The sequence below is a fragment of the Rattus rattus genome, chromosome 11 (genome assembly GCF_011064425.1).
Source record: "Rattus rattus isolate New Zealand chromosome 11, Rrattus_CSIRO_v1, whole genome shotgun sequence".
Classification (NCBI taxonomy): domain Eukaryota; kingdom Metazoa; phylum Chordata; class Mammalia; order Rodentia; family Muridae; genus Rattus; species Rattus rattus.
The window spans coordinates 2876498-2897540 of NC_046164.1; the positions used below are offsets into that span (position 1 = coordinate 2876498).

At 40.0% G+C, this 21043-nt stretch overlaps 1 protein-coding gene across 1 annotated transcript in view; it reads right to left on the reverse strand.

The window, feature by feature from the left end:
* Positions 1–9773: 9773 nt before the first annotated feature.
* The window catches only part of Gc (GC vitamin D binding protein), a 33354-nt gene continuing 22084 nt past the window's right edge, over positions 9774–21043 (reverse strand). The window contains exons 9-13 of the mRNA XM_032916050.1: positions 20499–20628; positions 19967–20064; positions 18103–18235; positions 13777–13836; positions 9774–9934 (exon numbers count right to left, since the gene is read on the reverse strand). Coding sequence (XP_032771941.1) covers positions 13801–13836; positions 18103–18235; positions 19967–20064; positions 20499–20628 — 397 coding nt within the window. The 3' untranslated portion in view covers positions 9774–9934; positions 13777–13800. The remainder of the gene's footprint in view (positions 9935–13776; positions 13837–18102; positions 18236–19966; positions 20065–20498; positions 20629–21043) is intronic.

A 21043-nucleotide genomic window follows, 5' to 3' on the forward strand; every position in this document is an offset into this window, starting at 1 on the left:
TAATGGGATACAGTGACCTCTCCTTGTGTGTCTGAAGACAGCTATTATGTACTCATATATAAATAAATTAAATGAATAAATAAATAAATAAATCTTTAAAAGGGGGGGACTGGGTGGCTGGAGAGATAGCTCAGTGGTTAGGGCACTAACTGCTCTTCCAGAGGTCCTGAGTTCAAATCCCAGCAACCACATGGTTTCTCACAACCATCTGTAACGGGATCCAATGCCTTCTTCTGGTGTGTCTGAAGACAGCTACAGTGTATGCATATATATAAAATAAACAATATTTAAAAAAAGAGGCTTAATTTCTAGGGCTCTTTTTTTCTGGCTTAAGGGCCCCTCACTAGCCAGGTAAGAGGCTTGAAAGTCTTTAATTCTCTGTGAGTCAAAGAAAAAAGAAGAGGAAGAAAGGGAGAATTCAAGCACACACAGAGGCACACACAGACAACATGCACACCAGATGAAGTGGAAATGGCTGCACCAAATTTTTTTTATTGCTTTCAGCCTTTTATAGTTTTTAAACAAAAAGTTCTCTAAGTAGGAAGAATTACCTCATAGATAAAATGTTACATAAAAGTGGAGTTACAGAAGGATGTGAACAGTAAGTAACAAGCAGTGTTTCATTCTGTAAGTTCATTATAAGTTTAAAGCAACAGTTTCATATGACTTTGTTTTATCATAGTGCACACTTGTGGCTTCTATGGGAAACGTCTGCTAATCAAGGTCGAAGTCCACCATGACCTGATAGCGTCTGGGCTTGGCACAATAGGGGAGACTTTCTTCATTGGCAGGGCTTCTCCTCAGACCTTGTCTAGGGAATTCCAAGTCCCCCATATGCCTCTACCTTGAGGAATATCATGTTGAGTCAACTAGATTGCAGTATCATTTTCCTTTCTCTGATAAAACCTGTTTGGCCAGAACTTGAGATTCTGGAAATGCTTCCCAGTGCTAATGAGGCATTCCAGGTACCATATGTCATATATCCCCAGCCAATGACTTTGGTCATCCTGGATGTTCCTACCCTTGGCCTCCCAACTTTATAATTACCCCATTTAAAGTTGATCTGCCTACTGATTGCTGGTCCTGGTATGGTCATTAACCAAACACACTTACAGGGCTTCCAAAACCCCCACTCACAGTCTATGCTCCCTTTGCCCTTGTGGTCCAAATTGGCAGATCCAAGAGAGCAGGGAGACCACAGTTTCATCCTTGGACCTGATCTAGAATGAATATTTTTTTCTTGATCATAGATTGTCTCAATCCTATTTCTCTTCTTAATGTAATTGTGAAAGCTCATTGTACTCCTTACTATGAAGCCTTTACTTACTATTTTATGAGGAGGAGGTGCAGTCTATTCTTGATTCTAACTTGATTACATTTTCTGGCAAAACAACTGGAACCATCTCCTTAAATTTTCTTCTTAAAATTATTTGAATCAACCTCCACATCAAACCAGATACAGTCAAACTAATAGAAGAAAAACTAGGGAAGCATTTGGAACACATGGGCACTGGAAAAAATTTCCTGAACAAAACACCCATGGCTTATGCTCTAAGATCAAGAATCGACAAATGGGATCTCATAAAACTGCAAAGCTTCTGTAAGGCAAAGGACACTGTGGTTAGGACAAAACCGCAACCAACAGATTGGGAAAAGATCTTTACCAATCCTACAACAGATAGAGGGCTTATATCCAAAATATACAAAGAACTGAAGAAGTTAGACAGCAGGGAGGCAAATAACCCTATTAAAAATGGGGTTCAGAGCTAAACAGAGAATTCACAGCTGAGGAATGCGAATGGCTGAGAAACACCTAAAGAAATGTTCAACATCTTTAGTCATAAGGAAATGCAAATCAAAACAACCCTGAGATTTCACCTCACACCAGTGAGAATGGCTAAGATCAAAAACTCAGGTGACAGCAAATGCTGGCGAGGATGTGGAGAAAGGAACACTCCTCCATTGTTGGTGGGGTTGCAGACTGCTGCAACCATTCTGGAAATCAGTCTGGAGGTTCCTCAGAAAATTGGACATTGAACTGCCTGAGGATCCAGCTATACCTCTCCTGGGCATATACCCAAAAGATGCCCCAACATATAAAAAAGACACGTGCTCCACTATGTTCATCGCAGCCTTATTTATTAGCCATAAGCTGGAAAGAACCCAGATGCCCTTCAACAGAGGAATGGATACAGAAAATGTGGTACATCTACACAATGGAATATTACTCAGCTATCAAAAACAATGACTTTGTGAAATTCGTAGGCAAATGGTTGGAACTGGAAACTATCATCCTGAGTGAGCTAACCCAATCACAGAAAGACATACATGGTATGTACTCATTGATAAGTGGCTATTAGCCCAAATGCTTGAATTACCCTAGATGCCTAGAACAAATGAAACTCAAGACGGATGATCAAAATGTGAATGCAGATCGCTCATGAGAGACACAGCCAGAATACAGCAAATACAGAGGCGTATGCCAGCAGGAAACCACTGAACTGAGAACAGGACCCCTGTTGAAGGAATCAGAGAAAGAACTGGAAGAGCTTGAAGGAGCTCGAGACCCCATATGTACAGCAATGCCAACCAACCAGAGTTTCCAGGGACTAAGCCACTACCCAAAGACTATACATGGACTGACCCTGGACTCTGACCTCGTAGGTTGCAATGAATATCCTAGTAAGAGCACCAGTGGAAGGGGAAGCCCTGGGTCCTGCTAAGACTGAACCCCTAGTGAACTAGACTGTTGGGGAGAGGGCAGCAATGGGGGGGGGGGTGGGAGGGGAACACCCAAAAGGAAGGGGAGGGGGGGGGGGATGTTTGCCCGGAAACCGGGAAAGGGAATAACATTCGAAATGTATATAAGAAATACTCAAGTTAATAAAAAAAAAAATTATTTGAATCAAGTTAGAAATTCTCTTCATGTTGATCTATAGGGAATTTGCCTGAAAGAGTGGGCTGATGCCCAGGGATCGCTGGGCTATGTAATAGTGACAGGGATGGAATATCAGTAGCAAGAAACAATCCTGGGATGAAGTCTCTAAGGACTCTGCATTCTTAGAGCTCATCCATCGCAGACCATGCAAAATGGTGGGCCATCTCCAGAAAACTCACCTGCATGCCTTTAGCCTTTCCCAGATGGCTTCCAACAGTTAAGTGCCGAACGTTCTCTTAGATCAATCTTTGCTGTTCACTAGCATATGCTGCTGTTAATGTATTATCTCATTGCTGATATAATTTCCTGGAAATTCATGTGATAGGAACTGGGTTATCTTTGGTTGATTATGATGAATATTAGATGAGATCACAGGTTGATAAGTACTATAAAATACAAACAATGAAGCCTATTAAAAAAAACAAGTATTGGGATGGAGGAACGTCTCAGAGGTTGAGGACACTGACTGCTCTTCCAGAGGTCCTGAGTTCAATTCCCAGCAATCACATGGTGGCTCGTAGCCATCTGTAATGAGATCTGGCACCTCTTCTGGCAGTATATGATAAACAAATATATCTTAACAAAAAGCAAAGTATTAGTTTTTAAAAAAAAAAACACATTTTTAATTATCTTAACACTGTTAAGGAGTTTTGTCATGTTGGGGGTTGGACCTAGATTCTCCTGTATGGTAGGAAAATGTACTGCCTCTGGCTCTCTCCCCAGCCGAGTAGAGTGACCTCTTAAGAGACAAAATGGATCCAGTGCTTTATAAAAACTTGAACAGTCTTAGAAACAGGAAGTAAGCAAAACATCTAAGTGGAACACATTTGGTTTATATGTAAAAAGTGGTCAAATTAGCAATAATTATTAAACATTAACTATAGGGAATAAAAGTTGGAAATTTCCTTGTTAGCTGTTTTTCATGCCTTTGTAAACGGTTATAATGCAAATTATTTCAGAATCCCTTCTTTCTGTAGTAACTGCATTTAGGCATGTCATCCACAGGGTGGAAGCAAAGGGTTTCATTTGGACTGGGCAAGTTCTGAGTCTTTATAGTGCAGCATACAATGTGTATAAGGCAGCAGTCCATTCTTCTGATGTTGAAGATGTGTACTTAGGTCCTTAATTTATACCTTAAGAAGCTTTCTTATTGGCTAGAAAACTATAAAAACCTCTACCTCTGATCCATAGACAGCTAATAGATAATTGCTAGTAAACTTAGGTTATGAAAGTTGGAGCTCTTGGGCTGGAGAGATGGTGTGGCTCACAACCAAAGAAAGAAGAAAAAAGAAAAGGAAAAAGGAAGGAAGGAAGGAAAGAAGGAAGGAAGGAAGGAAGGAAGGAAGGAAGAAGGATCACTGTTTTTAGGCTGTTGGAGTAGTATGTGGAAAGAACAATTGTAGTTAGGTAATTTCCTAATGGGAAAATGAATTTTTCAATCTTGGAAAAGAATAAACAAGAAGAAAATAGCTTTAGAAAAGGAAATACTTTTATTTGAAATATTTTTACCCATGGTTGGGAAACTTAGTGGAAGATGAAAGTGTCAGTCTGTCATTAAGAACAAATCTTGACAATGCAGGGGCAGCTGCTGGGCAAAGGGGACAGACAGAAGAGGAGAGGCTGAGTGGCTCCAACTCCCCAGTGCTGAGTATGGTCAGTCACTTAGTGAACAGGTGAGGGTAATGAGCCGACTGGTCTCAGGAATGTCCATCATTTCTAGTTTGGTTAAGATGGTGGCACAGTGGGTCTTACTCAAGCCTAATCAAATTTGTATCTCTGAGGGGACACTTTGGAGAGAGAATTTTGTTTCATAATTCTCCACATGAGTCTAGTGTGAGGCAGAGCTCTGCTATAGGCAGGACTCTGTAAAGAGGGACCAGAGATCTTCTAACAAACTATCTTCTAAACCCGTTTGGTTCCTTCTAGACATTTCTTTCCCAATAGCAGCCAACCATTGCCCCAGTGTAGGGGAATGTCAGGGTGATGGTGGGAAGGGATGGTGGGGGGACACTCTCATAGAAGCAGGAGGAGGGAAGCATGGGATAGGGGGTTATAGACAGGAAATTGGGAAAGGGAATACATTTGAAATGTAAATAAAAATATCCAATAAAAATGCACATTACATGAAAAAATAAATCAGTGAATGTAATGTCAAATCTGATCAAATTATTGTGTTACATGGGATTATTGCCCTTGAATTAACAGACATAAAAGCTTTCTTCATGATTTAAAATCTAAATATCCAGAATAGGGAACATTGCTTCTGAAGAATTACATCCTAAGATAATAACAAACTAATCCTTGTGGAGAGCTTTTAAGACTTTAAGGTTACATGTGAGAACCGTCTGTGTGATGATCTAAGCATCCGGGAAGCATGACGAATTAGTACAGCAGTGTGGAAAAAACTTTCTACAGAGGACACCAACAGAAAGCTTGTATGCTAGGTGAATTTTATGCATCAGCCTGATACTTTGGTGAGAGTTTGGTGAAAGATGAATACAGATGTAGTTAACATTTACCATCAGCCAACTTAAATGAGATAAACATCAAATTCACTGCAGACCTTAAGAGATGGAACAGCAAGTTTCCAGGCAAGGAAGGATTCTACCTCAAGTCTGTAACACATTTTACCCTAGTGTGCCTATAACTGTCAGTCTGTCTGCCCTGTGAATAGCAGACTTGCCATCTTCACAATAGGGTAAGTCAATACCTTAAGACATATATATCCTTGATCACTGCCTAGAAGAACCCTCGTACAATGTATGTCATTCTTAGAAACACAATAGAGTTGTTTCCCTTTCTGTATAGTGAGTGAGGACTCAGATAAAGTTGATGCCTAAAGTTATTGAGAGTTTATATAAAATAAATTACCCAGTGGAATCATCTCTGGTTGACAATTGATGAAGACAGAATCATCTCTTACTGTTGGATAGAGGTAAGGAGTCCTCCTATCAAAAGACAACAGTTTCACAGGAAGTGGAGAATCAAGGACACAATGATGAACGTAAGAGCTACACCTAAAACCCGGTGGGCCATTCGAGTCAGCGCTTCTTAATATAAGAAAACATAGAATGCATGAGCTCAGTGAAACTAGGGAAGACACCACTTCAGTTTGCTTTGTAAAATTTATTGGCTGCTTGGTAACAGAAGTATTCAGTTCGACCTGATCAAGCATAAAAATACCCAACTAAACTCGAAGTTTTCAGTAGTTCATAAATAATTTGTGAATGCAATTTCTCATCTAAAAACAGGGCATGATTTCCTCTAAATCAACAGAGCAGTAATTATGGGCAGTACTCACACAAAGGTGTTAGTAGATAAATAAATTTTGGAAATGGTGACTTATATACAGTAAATGATGGCTCTCCAAAGGAGAGGTATATTTCCAAAACAAACTTGATTCAAGAATTTGTTCTTCAATAGTGTTAGAGTTTGGTGTCTGCAGATGGGATGGATCCCAAGGTGGGGCGGTCTCTGAATGGCTGAATGGCCTTTCTTTCAGTCAGTCTCTGCTCCTTTTTTTTTTTTGTTCCTGCATATCCTTTAGACAGGAACAATTCTGGTTTAAAAATTTTAAGATGGATGGGTGGCCCCATTCCTCAACCGGGGGCCATGTCTATCTACTGGAGATATTCTCTTCAGGTTCTGTCTCCCCGCTCTGGGCATTTTGGCTAATGTCATCCCCATTGGATCCTGAGAGCCTCTTACATCCCTGATGTCTGGGACTTTCTAGTGCCCCCCTCCCATTTCCCATGCTACCCTGCTGCATATTTCTATTCATTCTCCTGGACCTCTACGATTCTCTCCTGTCTTTCCTCACCATATCTGATCCTACTCCACCTTTCCCTCCCTTCCCCTTCCCCACCCAGGTTCCTCCATCCCACTGCCTTCTGTGATTATTTTCTTCCCCCTTCTAAGTGGGATTGAAGGATCTACACTTTGGCCATCCTTCTTGTTAAGCTTCATATGGTCTATGAATTGTATAGTGGGTATTCTGAGCTTTAGGGCTAATATCCATTTATCAGTGAGTACATACCATGCATGTCCTTTTGGATCTGGGTTGCCTCACCAAGGATGATATTTTCTAGTTCCATTCATTTGCCTGCAAAATTCATGATGCCCTCATTTTCAGTAGCTGAGTAATACTCCATTGTGTAAATGTACCACATTTTCTGTATCCATTCTACTGTTGAGGGACATCTGGGTTCTTTCTAGCTTCTGGCTATTATAAATAAGGCTGCTATAAACATAGTGTTGCATGTGTCCTTGTGATTTGGTGAAGCATCTTTTGGATCTATGCCCAGAGGTGGTATAGCTGAGTCTTCAGGTAGAACTATTTCCAATTTTCTGAGAATCTACCAGATTGATTTCCAAAGCAGTTGTACCAGCTCACAGTCCCACAGGCAATGGAATAGTGTTCCTCTTCTTACCAGCATATGCTGTCACCTGAGTGTTTGATCTTAGCAATTCTGATTGGTATAAGGTGGAATCTCAGGGTCGTTTTGATTTGCATTTCTCTGATAACTAAGGATGTCGAACATTTCTTTAGGTGTTTCTCAGCCATTCTGTATTCCTCACTTGAGAATTCTTTGTTTAGCTCATTTTTTAATTGGGTTATTTGTTTTTTTAGAATCTAACTTCTTGAGTTACTTGTACATTTTGAATATTAGTCCCCTGTCAGATGTAAGGTTTAGTAAAGATCTTTCCCCAATCTTTAGGTTGCTGTTTTAGCCTAATGATAGTGTCCTTTGCCTTACAGAAGGTTTTGGTTTCATGAGGTCTCATTTGTCTATTTTTGATCTTTCATCCTGAACAATTGGTATTCTGTTAAGGAAATCCTCCCTGTGCCAATGTGTTCCAATTATTTCCCACTTTCTCTTCTATTATATTCAATATAATATTATATTCAATATAATAGAAGGGAAAGTGGGATCTGGTTTTATGTGGAGGTTCTTGAGCCACTTGGACTTGAGCTTTGTACAAAAAGATTTAAAATGGATCAATTTGCATTCTTCTACATGCAGACCTCCAATTAGACCAGCTGATGCCAAGATGTGCTTGCAGACAGGAGCCTGGTATGGCGGTCCTCTGAGAGCCTCTGCCAGAACCTGACTAATACAGATGCAGATACTCACAGCCAACCTTTGGACTGAGCCTGGGGACCCCCCAAAAAAGTGAAAAAGTTAGGGGAAGGACTGAAGGAGCTGAAGGGGACTGCAACCCCATAGGAAAAACAACACTATCAACTAACCAGACCCTTCAGAGCAGCCAGGGACTAAACCACCAACCAAAGAGTATACATGGGCCAATCCATGGCTCCCACCACATTTGTAGCAGAGGACTGCCTTATCTGGCATCAGTGGGAAGGGATGTGCTTGGTCCTATGGGGCTTCATGTTCCAGAGAAGGAGGATGCTAGTGGGAGAAGGTGGGTGGGGGGCATTCTCTTAAAGGCAAAGGGGAGAGGGCATGTGGTGGAAGTTTCATGGAGGGGGGACCAGGAAAGGGGACAACATTTAAAAGTAAATAAATCAAATAATTAATAAAGAAATGTTCAAATGTCCATCAAGGAATAAATAAAATGTAGTGTCTACAAAAAAGAAATATTGTCATTCACTCTAAAAAATAAAAACATTTATAATGTTAAAAAAAAATCTGTCCTCCAAATAAGCCTACTGATCCTTTATGCAGCATTAATTGAGGAGCTGTATCTGTCCTGCTTTTTGCTTTCTATGATCTAGAGAACTAGTTCTTTTTGGAGTCTGTCCTCTCATATTTTATTCATGATCTAACAATGGCATTACTTGAAGCTTTATTAAAGCCGTGGTTTTGTGGAAGATAACTTTTCGAAAGTCTGAAATGTTGCCTAACTATGTAGGTAGACAGTTAGATTTGGCATCCCTCCATCTCAAGAGGGTCTCCATTTGAAGTCAATGTCTCGTTTTGGAACCTTTGTATCTCAGAAAGCTGGGATACACTTTCTACCACAGAGGTTACAGATGCGTCATTCTGTTGGGAAAGGTGTAGGTACTTCACTTGGTATGATGAATGAAACTCTCATTTTGGACTTAGAACCTTGGAGAGTGACAGAGTTGCTTGTGCTTAGCTTAATTGTGCTTGTGTACGCTGTACAATACATTCCATATTTACTGTGTAACTACATCTACTCTACTGCAATTAACTTTATATAAAGAAGGGTTTTCCTTGGCCTTTATTAGCTTCACATATATTCATTCCAAAAGTATATCTGTCTTCCAGGAAGAATATAGAATCAGGGTACATTCATTTTCTCAGAGTGAAGAATGCATAGAAATTCATGCATATTTTAAGCACATCATAAATCAAGCTCAGCTGAAAACGTATGGTATTCCAGAAACTACCTGCTAAGTTGTTCTCAGGAGACATTAGCAAAAGTAAAAACCCAAACCAAAATGAAAGCAAACCAAAATCCCAAGTCTCCCTTCTTCATTCATGTTTAGGAGAATTTTCATTTTCAAGGCAGATAGATACTACAGAATTAACTGCTGTAGTTCACAGCTGGATGTGAGGGGGTACTCCCAGGAAGTATTTTGGTTTTAAAAATGAGGTACTCCAGACTGTTTGTTAGCGAGGAAGCTAACTTTTCCTCAGTGGTACCTATGAAGTCTTAAAATTAGTCAGGGAACAGATTGAGTCTACTGGGGATTGCCGAGTTGATGCTAATGTTGGGAGTCTTTGAGAGAAACAGCAGAGATCTAGTGGGAAACCCAGTTTGTGTGGCTGGCTATCTCAGTAGCTAGCACTGTGTGGAATGACACAACAACCATTCTGAAGACCAGCATCACTGTCCATCATACTTAGAGTTTGCACTATATTTCAATTTATTTTTATAATTCATCAAAAAACATTGTAGCTGGGAAAAATGGAATTATCTTGGTGGTCTTCTTGGAAGGCCATCTCTGTGGTACTTGCTTGATTTTGTTATCTGGCAATTTTCCAGAGTGGTCCAGTTCTAGGTCTGTGAGGAAATGGGAATAAATGGTGCATAAGAGAAACATCAGATGCATACAAGGCAACATATATAATTTTTATGTTTATGGTAAAGAAAAAACTGTCTAGTATGACTCATATATCTCGTGTAGCCCATTTGGGTAAGAATTTCCCAATACCTGAAGCAAAGATTGCTACGCCAAGATGCATAGTTCATTACCCAGTGAAGCCTGTGTGACAGTCTACTCTATGGGAATAATTACTGTCAGAGCAAAAGAGTAAAAGCAGTAATAGCCCTTGACATAGTTTGGTTTTTGACTCTCTCATAGAGGTCATATGGGTTTATGCTGGGTAGTTTTATGCTAACGTGCCACAAGTTAAAGTCTTCTGAGGAGAGGGAACCTCAATAAAGCAGATGCCTTCATCAGACTGAATTGTAGACAAGCCTGGAGGCCATTTTCTTAATTCGTGATTGGTGGGGGTGTGCCTAGTCCAAATGTGGGTGAGGCGATCCCTGGGCTAGGGGTCCTGGGTTCTATAATAGAGCAAGTTGAGTAAGCCATGAGGAGCAAACCAGTAAGCAGCACCCTTCCATGGCCTCTGTATCAGCTCCTGACTCTAGGTTCCTGCTCCATTTGATTTCTGCCCTGGCTTCCACCAATGTGGTCTACAATGTGGAAGTGTAAGCTAGATAAACCCTTTCTTCCTCAACTTGTTTTTGGTCATGGTGTTCCATCACATCAATAGTAACCTTGACTATGATAGGTCCAAGGGTGGCATATTGGGTAGAGATTGGCCTTGGAGAGGAGGAGTGCAGTCGGAGGTCCTTAGGCCACCATGTATCAGTATCCTTAAAGAGGAGTATAGAGCATTAGGCACTTCCCCTTTTCTCCCTTTGATTCCTGACAATGAGATAGCAATTTACTATACTACGTGTTCCCCATTGCTGCCACCTGACACCTGTGCAGAGGCTTAAAAACATCAGGGCTATGGGGAAACTTATGGGACAGAATACCTCAAAGAGCGAGATGAAATAAACCTTCTCTTTGAACAAGTTGATTATCTTGAGTATTTTATTACAATTATGGAAAGCTGAACACTAATGTTCCTGGTCATAGAATTGGGACAGTAGTTCAGTGTTTTTCTACTTTAGTAAGACACCATTTGGTAGGAGAAGGTTTGATTTTTCTTTGCTTGTTTTTGTTGTTGTTATTGATGTTGGGTTGTTTGGGATTTTTTTGTCTTGTTTTTGTATATAAAAAATTCACATGGTACAAGGTGTGATTCTAGTATCTAAAATATTTTTTATCTATAGGGCAGAGAAACTCTTTTATCTTGGCATCCCAGGAAACACTAAGTTAATTTCTTCCAGAAAAAAATTGCCTGGCTTTATAAAATTGAAAAACTCACTCCCTCTCCAATAGAACATCAGTTTGGGGTCTTGAAGGTTCACCTAAGAAGATTAAAGTCAAGATGACAACTCCAATTGTTATAACACTTTATTTTATTTTATTTTTTTTGGTTCTTTTTTTCCGGAGCTGGGGACCGAACCCAGGGCCTTGCGCTTCCTAGGTAAGCGCTCTACAGCTGAGCTAAATCCCCAGCCCCTGTTATAACACTTTAAAGTATGAAATATAATGTGTCTGTTGAGTGTATAGAGATAAATGAGAGGTGCATCTAGGAATGAGAACACTTAGAGACCAAAGATTTCAGCTTGTATTCAAGTATCTAGGGAGAGACTGATGGCCTTTCACTGAAAAAGAATTACATGACCAGTCAATGTTACCTTAACAGTGTTAGGGTGCCAAAATGTGTAGAAAAAAATGAATGCATTTCAACTTAAGATATGATGAAAAGACTGGTCTATTTAGGGGGAAATACTCAACATTTCCTCTGGTATCAGTGAGTACCAAACTGGGTACAGGGTTGCTAGGACAGTACTTAGTCATCTTGGGCCAGTTTCTGGTTAGTAAACTATCTCCAGAGTTATTGAATGAATAATACCACCGAATCTTCCCTGGAGCCTAAGAATCACAGTGTATTAGTTATTGTTCGAAATTTGATAGAAAGGCTTGGGCTGTAGTATCGTATTCTGACATGATACCTCCACCTTAAAACCTTGTCCAGTAGGGTATAATTCTTTGTCGGAGTCACAAAATCATCTCCATGCAATTTCCTGTTAGTAGTTCTTCATTCCAGATTACATCTATGACTAGCAGGACATGGGTACATTTAGGTTCAAAACATTCTGTGCATTTTGTAGAAATTTAGGAAGACATGTAAATGATATTTTAGTTTCTATTCAGGTGATCAAAATGTGCTTCAAAGGTCAAAGAATTGGATAGTGAAGAAATCAAAAGATTAGAGAAAAATGCTAACTGAAGGGAAATTACATAGAAAAAAAAATCTATAGAAGGTAAAGATAATTACAATCAACCAGAAAAATAATTATATTAGACTCTTTGTTGATGTTATACTATATTAAATGAGTTAATCTCTTGATTTAGTTAGCATTAACACATTCCTGAAAGTTGTTAGGTTAAAAGGAATTATCTTGAAATATATTAGTTTAATGTTGCTTACTTTTCTTTCTTTTCAAAATATACTTATTTATTTAGTGGATATGGGCCATTATGTATTTGTGTGGAGGTCAAAGAGTAACAGGGAGTTCACCCTGTTGGTCCTGGGAATCAAACTGGTGTTGTCAGATTTAACAGTAAGCATCTTTATATGCTGAACCATCTCATCTACCCTACCTTCTTTCTTAAATGGATGTTTGCTCCTGTTTCAATGTGTCCTCTGAGAAACTAAATTATCTTCCTACAAATTGAGAAAATATACTCTGAGCTACTGGGGATTGCTTCCCAATGTGTGTGTGTGTGTGTGTGTGTGTGTGTGTGGCAAAGACAGATAACTGGACTGGGGATTTTAATTTAAATTAGATGGTTCTAGAATTCAGGTTTTTGGGGTTTTTTTGTTTGTTTGTTTTACCAACTCCATGAAAAGTCTGACTAACACTAATTGAAATCCTTGTTTATAGCAATTTAAGATGTTAGCTGTAATAGTTTTTAGTCACCACAATTGACTTTAAAAAAAGCAATAAAAACAACTTTTTGCCAAGTGTAGCGGCTCACACTATCAATTACAAGCAGTTGGGAGGCAGAGGCAGGCAGTTCCCTGAGTTCAAGGCCAGCCTGGTCTTGAGAGTGAGTTCTAGTATTGCCATGGCTACAAAGAGAAACCCTGTCTTGAAAAACAAACAAACAAGTGAAACCTTGTTGAAATGTATAGAGTTCAGATCACTTTCCATGTAAAGCTCAGGTTATGTCCAGCTAAAGTTTTGGAGTCTAAATATCTTCACTGATCACTTAAAAAAAAGATTTGTTTACTTTTCATATGTTCCATGTGTTTGTTGGAAATTGAATTCAGAACCCCTGGAAGAGCAGTCAGTGTTCTTAACCTCTGAGCTATCTCTCCCGCCCCCTCATTGGTCACTTTTAAGTGATTGGAACCATAAAATCTGAAGGAAGCAAATGGTGCTGGAACTGAAGAACTCTGCTGTGAATGACGTCTGATCTTTAAACAGTTTTTCCTTTTGATGTGCACCAGGATCCCTTCCATGACATTCATGCTGTCATTATCGTACACAATGTCATTATGATGGATGAAGTACTAGGTTAGGGATGTGAGAATGAGAATCTGAGTCATGTTGGAATCTGTGTACTCTGTAAGCACAGAAGATGTCCTCAATTGAAAATGAATTGGAATGGATAATAAGTAGGATAGGTGAGTGGGGTAAAGTTTGCATCCTTTTCCATGATTTCCAAAATATGTGATAAAATTCTAGACTCTTTGGTGATGTGTACTTACCCACGACATTGCATGTAGCCTGCATCAGGACTGCAGGATGTCTCTCATTTCTGCATCAATCTGTTGAGGGAACAGAATATTTTAGAGTTTATAAAGCATTTTACTCAGAGGCTGCTGGATCATGCAGAAGGTACACTGCACTTTGACCTTGTCAGAGAATACGAGTCTTGCCCAAACATGAGTTTTCATTAAAATTTTTGTCAGTCATGCTTCCTATTTATTTAGCTTTGTGCTGCCACCCCCATCACAGTTTGCAGTCTGATGAGAACAAGAGAATCTAATAAGTGCTAATCAGCGAATGCACAGAGCAAATAGCAGAGGCATTTGCTTTGCATACATGGAGTCCTAGCAGAGCTTATTCTGTGCTGAACCTTAAAGGCTGGGAATAGAAACAGGAGTTGGGCTAGTCTGCACACAATGGGGTAGGAGACAGAGCAAGTTTAATGTTTGGAAGATTGAAAGTGGTCCAGGAGAATATAAAAGGAGGCACAGAGAGAGTCATGGGAGGTCAGCTTGGAGAGGAAGTCAGGAATCAATACTCTTTATTGAAAAAAATTAAGAAAGAAAATAAGATTCAGGTTTGATATGAAAATAATGAAGAGTCGCCAAAGGAATGTATTAACCATCTTGTGTTTTTATGGAGGTTACTGTGACCTCAGTGTAGAGCTGGGATTCAGTGCAAGCAATTGAGTCAGACTGGAGTTGGGAGGTCAGTTGGGAAGATGCAATCCAAGGAAAGACTACAAGAAACTAGAAACATGAATGTTGAAAGATTTCAAAGGCAGAGTTGGCAGCCCTTGGGATTTGATTTGAAAGGTTTAGAAGAAGAAGAGAAATTAAGTATCGCTAAATTTTCATTTGGAAGCAATGGATAAACCATGCTGATATAAATCATGAGAGTGTGAAACACAGAAGGTTTTAGGTGAAGTTGCTTCTGGTCCTGCTGTGTATTAGTTTAATGTGGGATATGCAATCATGTGAATAGAAGAGATCACCACAAATGGTTGTGTCCAGAGCTTGGTGCAGAGGGGCAAGGTGTTGGCTAAAGGTAGGTATCTATACATTAATGTCACTCATATAGAGGAGAACACTCAGGAAGATGTATCATGGATTTGATCATCAAAGATAAACTGTGCAAACTGGAAATTTAAGAGGTGAGTAGAGGATGAAGAAAATAGGAAACAGAACAAGAGAGGAAGATCATAGGGTAACAGTAGAAAATGCTAACATGGGTGTCCAAGAAAGTGGGTTAAAGGGTTGGACATACAGGCTAGGGAGGGAAGTGTTTTCCTCACAAGCACAAGTCCTTGGGTTTGGTTCCCAGAACCTGGAATACAAAGCTTGGTGTCTGGTAGCACTTGAAACTTCAGCACTGGGGAGGTGGAGATGGGAGAATCCCTGGAATTTAACATCCAGCCTAGCCTAATCAAAATGCACATATGTCCACATGAACACCAGAGCACATATATGCACATGAACACACACACACGCACACATACACACACACACACACACACACACACATACACACACACACACCATCATTTCAAAGAGGGAGGGATAGTTGTGGGTACCACATGTCTCACAGAGTAGGCCAAGGAGGCTGAAGGCTCTTTGTTAGGTTTAGCAGGAGAGACTATTGGTATAACTGGTTTGGCAGTGGTACGGTCCGGCTTCTGGTGACACCAGACCACTACCAACACAGTCACACCAACAGTCCTGGAACAAGAGTTGAATACTTCAGAGAAGGCATGGGGAATTGAGGAACACACTGTTCAGCCAAGAAAATAGAAGAAAAGGGGAGAAGGAAAATTCTAAATAAGTGTTTAAATTATATTTATTAGTTTTGATATAAGGAAAAACAACTTTTGTATAAGTTAGACAGATTCAGCCAAAAGGAAATGGAGTCTTATTCAAGGAAGAGAGTTAGATGGAATTTAGAGTGAGTACTACCAAGCCATTGGTAGTCTTTGTTGTTAATATTTTAGTAAGTTTGAATTTTTAGTCAGTAGTGGGTTTTTTTTTTTTTAGTACAAACACTTGACTTTTGCCATGACTAGTTAAATTAGAGCTGGAATCTCTGACAATGACTTGAAGAAAAGAAGCAGGAATCTAATTAAAAAAAAAAAACCCAACCAACCAACCAACCAACCAAACCAAACTAAACAAAACCAAACCACATCAAACCAAACTCATGGTTTCCAGAACCATATATGACTTGCTTCATTTAGTCCATTTATAATATGTGTTTTAATGCAAAAATTTGCTTTAGATTATTCTATATTTTCACCAAGTGATGTTCTATTTAACATATTATAAAATCTTTACTGAGAAACATATTAAAGTGGGTATTCCATGTAGAGTATGCACTGAGAGAGCACGTGGAGAATAAACACCACTGAAATCTGTCATCCTAGCTCCCGTTTGGAAGTTGGAAGTTGCTAGATTTGAGAGAACAACTCTGTCCATAGCACCAGTTTTCTGACTCCATGAGGCATATGTGTTTCTCTGAATGATTTTCCCCAAGGTCCAGAAATGGACTGGACAATGGCAAAGGTCTCAGAACATCATTATCTTCAATTAAGGTCAAAGCAAAATGCAGTGTTGCTCTGACTTTCACTCTCTTCCAAAAAAAAAGTCAAATAGCTATTGGAGAATAATAGGAACAATGAGAAATTAAACCAATAGGATTCCTGTGTTCTGACAATGGCCAGCACTCATCTGGTGGAGTAAGACAGGCACTGATTTGATGACTGAATCAAATATAATCCCTCAATATCCTGGAAGTCAGTGTAGCTGAGGTCTAACATCAGTGAGATGGCACAATTTGGCTCCTTTCGCCCACATCTCAGAGAGAGAGAGAGAGAGAGAGAGAGAGAGAAACACAGTATAGCTTCCTGTAGCCTATAGGAGACAACTAAGACACCTTAGTAGCAGTGAACAGGGAAATACTATATACAAGGTTATCTCTTGTCCAAAGTTGAGAAGTAATGTTCAGACGCTCTGGAGATAGATGTGGTTCAAGGAAAGAGAGAGGAGGAAGGGACAGAGGAAGAATGAGAGCCAATTGATAGTGTTCAAGAGAAATGTTCATATTTATCAACGATTATCACTTTAACATTAACATTACTTCTTTACAAATTAATTCCTGTGGTGAGTAAACAGTTATGTGGCCATTTTCTTATTATCCTCAAACAAATTAATTGTAGCCTTTTATAATCAAAGTACGAGATATTGGCGATCCCATTTCTCAATAAGTCTTTCTGTTCAAATCAGTCTACCTTTCTGTATGTATGTATATGTGACACATCACACACACACACACACACACACACACACACACACACACACACACACGGTTGATATAAACTCACCTAAAGTGATATGTGTACCAGGTTAGGTGGCCTCTGACATTTGCATGTTATTCTTATCTCCTGTGCTCCTCGTGTTCCCTGCAGTCACAAACCTCCTCTCTCTTTTTAAAAATGTACTAATTTTTTCCATATATTTGATTATATTGTTTCCCCACCTCCAACTCCTCCCAGACCCTTCCTGTATCTCTACATAGCCAATTTCATTTCATGGTATGAAGTTATACTCTCTCTCTCTCTCTCTCTCTCTCTCTCTCTCTCTCTCTCTCTCTTTTCCTTTTTCCATCCCTCCCTTCATCCTCCCCTCCTTCTTTTCTCTCTTCTTTCTCTAAAAAAAAAACCAAACAAACAAAAAAAAAAACCAAGAAACAAAAACCAAAACAAACTAAAAGGAATAAACAAGAGAAAAAAATACCAAAACAAAACCAAAAGCACACAAGAAAACATGGGGTATCTTTGTGTTAGACAAATACTCCTGAGCACAGAGACTTCCATAGCCCTTAACTATCCCCTTGGGACCAAGTCTCTTGATGCTGACCCGGAGTCTCCCACGTTCTTCCTGGTGACTCCTCTCAGACTTTTCTTCTAGCCCATCTAACCCTTTGTGACTCCCCATGACCTGCAGAACAGTTCTCCACCAAGGACCCCACACCCACCACACTTGGCCAGGCCCCAGAGTGTACCACAGTAACCAAAGAACCCACACCCACCCAACAAAGCAAACCTCGTTTTTTAAAGCTTGTAATATTTCATGTTTTACAGACACCTCCCTTTGCTTCTTAGAGAGCACAGCCTGGAAACTGTTTTTCTCATTTTTTCTTTGCTGAGACAAACAGCAAGGTCCTCACCACTCAGGAGAGCCTCACGAGACACTTCAGGCACATTCAGGACAGAGTCGAAGCACTGGAATTCTGGAATACTCCAGCGCTGAGAAGAGGAGGTGAGGCTTTCCTACCTGTGAGCTGCAGTAGCGTGGAGGAGAGTTTATGGAGCAGCACTTGGAGGCAAAGTCTGAGTGCTTGGCCACCATGTCTGCCAGCTCTTCCGGGGAGGCATTGGGCATTTTTGTCCTCAGTCGTTCCGCCAATCTGAAAAAAAAAATAATTATCTGTAAGGTTAAGCTACAGTTATTGTAGGGATGTTGTTTAAGCAAAAAGACAGCTATTTCAGATCATGTACATAAAAATAGAAGTACTTGTCCGTCTTAGGAAATCCTATTTGTGGAATGGATTTTGAGCGAGGCGTGTTGAGGTTAGAATTGAAATCTATGTCCCATTCAAAGTTGTGCAAGCAAACAAATGGCCACTGAATTTGAAAGCCAACTGTTTCCGCTTCAGTAGCTCACCATTTCCACACGCGGGGCGCGTTTGTCTGTCTCCCCTGGCTTTTCACCTTTCTCGGACGCTAAATTTCAAGCTCCCTTTAAAATGTGTTCCTCACCGGACTTGATTTCAGTGTTGTGCTTTCATGGTTTTGCGCCTCAGTTTGCCGACCTTGGAACTCACTATGTGGATTACACTGAACAGGATGTGGAATCCTTTAGCCCTTGTTCCCAAGTGTCTCACTAGATCCCTTTGTAGACGGTGATAGGACCTGACACCTTCCGCCATTTCCCAGTTTGAACCGTTTACGATCTTGGTTCCACTCCACCTTCACAGTGGTCCACTAAGCCTGGTTTATTTATTACTTTCTCCAGGAAATATGCTCCCAGACCAGTAGCAATAAGGGCTGAGGAGGAGAGACACTTCCAAGCACAAGATTTTCACATACTAAGGAACATGGGGGTCACTGAGGAGATGTCCTACTCTGGGTTTTTTTTTAAGAAGATCTTTTTGTGCAAATGTGTGTTTACTTGAGTCCTATATCCCAACTGCTTTAAAATGGAAATTTATTAAATGAAATGGAAAAACAGCATAATCTTTTTGTGAGATTTTTTTTCCTTCCAAGAACCCAACACCATGTCTTTCATTTTGATGGCCAATTATTTTGTTGTTAATTTCTACTTAAAGTGAAATGCTTCCTCTTTCATTGAGAAAAAAATAACTTCTATCATGTTATTGATAATTAGTGTTTTTATTTCCAGTCTGCAAGAAATGCATGCTGGTAATGGTTGGCATCAGACGAACATGAAACCTTAGGTCTTGGCATCAGACCACCAGGAAACCTTGGGTCTTGTCAGAGAACAATCGGTAGGTAACTCTGGGGGTATGGATATTGACCAACTATGTGCTTGTGTTGCCATTTTGAATCAAGTCCCCACAGACCACTTATAATTTACATTCTGTGGCTCTGTCCGAATTGACTACTCACCTAATGTTCATGACGCACCCTGTACCATAATATTGGGTTTTCCACCTACACCCAGTTCCCTGGATTAATGACTCTGAGATTTCTTATATATGAATAAATGCCTGCCTTGGATTGTTCCTGACTGGCTCCTGACTTAGTCATCCTCTTATCCTATTCTAAGTTCTGCCACAAGCAATCCAGGACCAATCTTTTTGCATCCCTCTCTATCCCATAATCCCTCTCTTCTCCCTACCAGGTGTCTCACCCTCTTATCCCGCCTCAGTTCATTCACCATAGCCCATTTTATTGACAGGTGAATGCTTCTCCAATGTGCATGAGATTATCCCTACACTGTACCCCAGTTAAGAGTTATGATCACCTTTTAAACCTTTTTAAAAATTCCAGCCCTTCTTTATCTTCCACTCAGCATATCCTGAGTTTTCACTTGTACTCTGCAGTCACAGAACTGGACAAGTGCAACGGACACATTTGGAGGGCAAAGCCACAAAACCACAACACCAGCCACTTACTTTTTCTTGTACTCAGTAAATGTGTTCTCGGAATAATCTGCACACATTTCTTGCCCCTTTTCAATGAAAGAAGTTAGTTGCCTCTTCATCAGGGGACTCTGTGAAAAAAGGATATTGCACATCAACATCCTTTGTGTGGAAATACTATCCCATGAGGCAGTTAGGTTGAAATTCTATGTCTCTACATAAGGTTTTAGCAAACACTTTTTTATTTTTTGCATATATAGGTCATATATGATTTCTATTACATATTTCCTACTCTGCACAGTAGCAGTCACATGCAACAGACAAACAACATGCACAGGAGTGCTCCAATACAACTCGATGGCCACTGGAATTTGAATTGTACTTAATTTCCATATCGGGAAATATCGATCTTCTTTTGACATTTTTTCTTTAGTAAGTACAAAAGTACACAAACTATGTTTTCTACGTTAGCTTGCAGAGCATAAATAAGCAGGGAGTGTAGCAAATTTGATCTGTAAACTTCAGTCTGCCTACGTCATTGATAAAGAAACTTAGCCAGGTGTACCTGAGTGCTGAAACAGGAGACAGAGTCCTGAGTGTCGCAGCATTCCCTAAGGGTTTTCAGGGTTGTGTCCAGAACTTTGCTGAGGAACACTTCTGGAACCTGGGTCCTTCTGCTTAGTTCAAATGTATACCTGGTGTCAGGTAGAAGAAGAGAGGATGCTTTTCAAGGTGTGTCTGGGGTTCAGAATCAGAAATGGGACAACCTATGAGGTGGCAGAATGATACTTTGTTTCTGAGCAACAGAGGCAGAACGATAGATACCTTGTTTCTGATTGCCTTGTTCCTTTGCCCAGTTCTTCCGCTGCTCAGTGTGGTCAGTGGGTCCTTCCTCCTGAGACATTCCTACTTTACTTCCTGCCTCAGTCTCCCGAGTACTACCATTACAGGCGTCTACTGGCACACCTGACTTTCCAAGTTTTGTTCATTTATTTTAATTTTATTTGAAATATATTACATCCTTTCCCCCTCTTTCTCCTCCCTGAAACTTCTCCCAAGTCCCCTACTTCCTCTTAAGCTTATGGCATCGTTGTCTTTTATGATTACTGT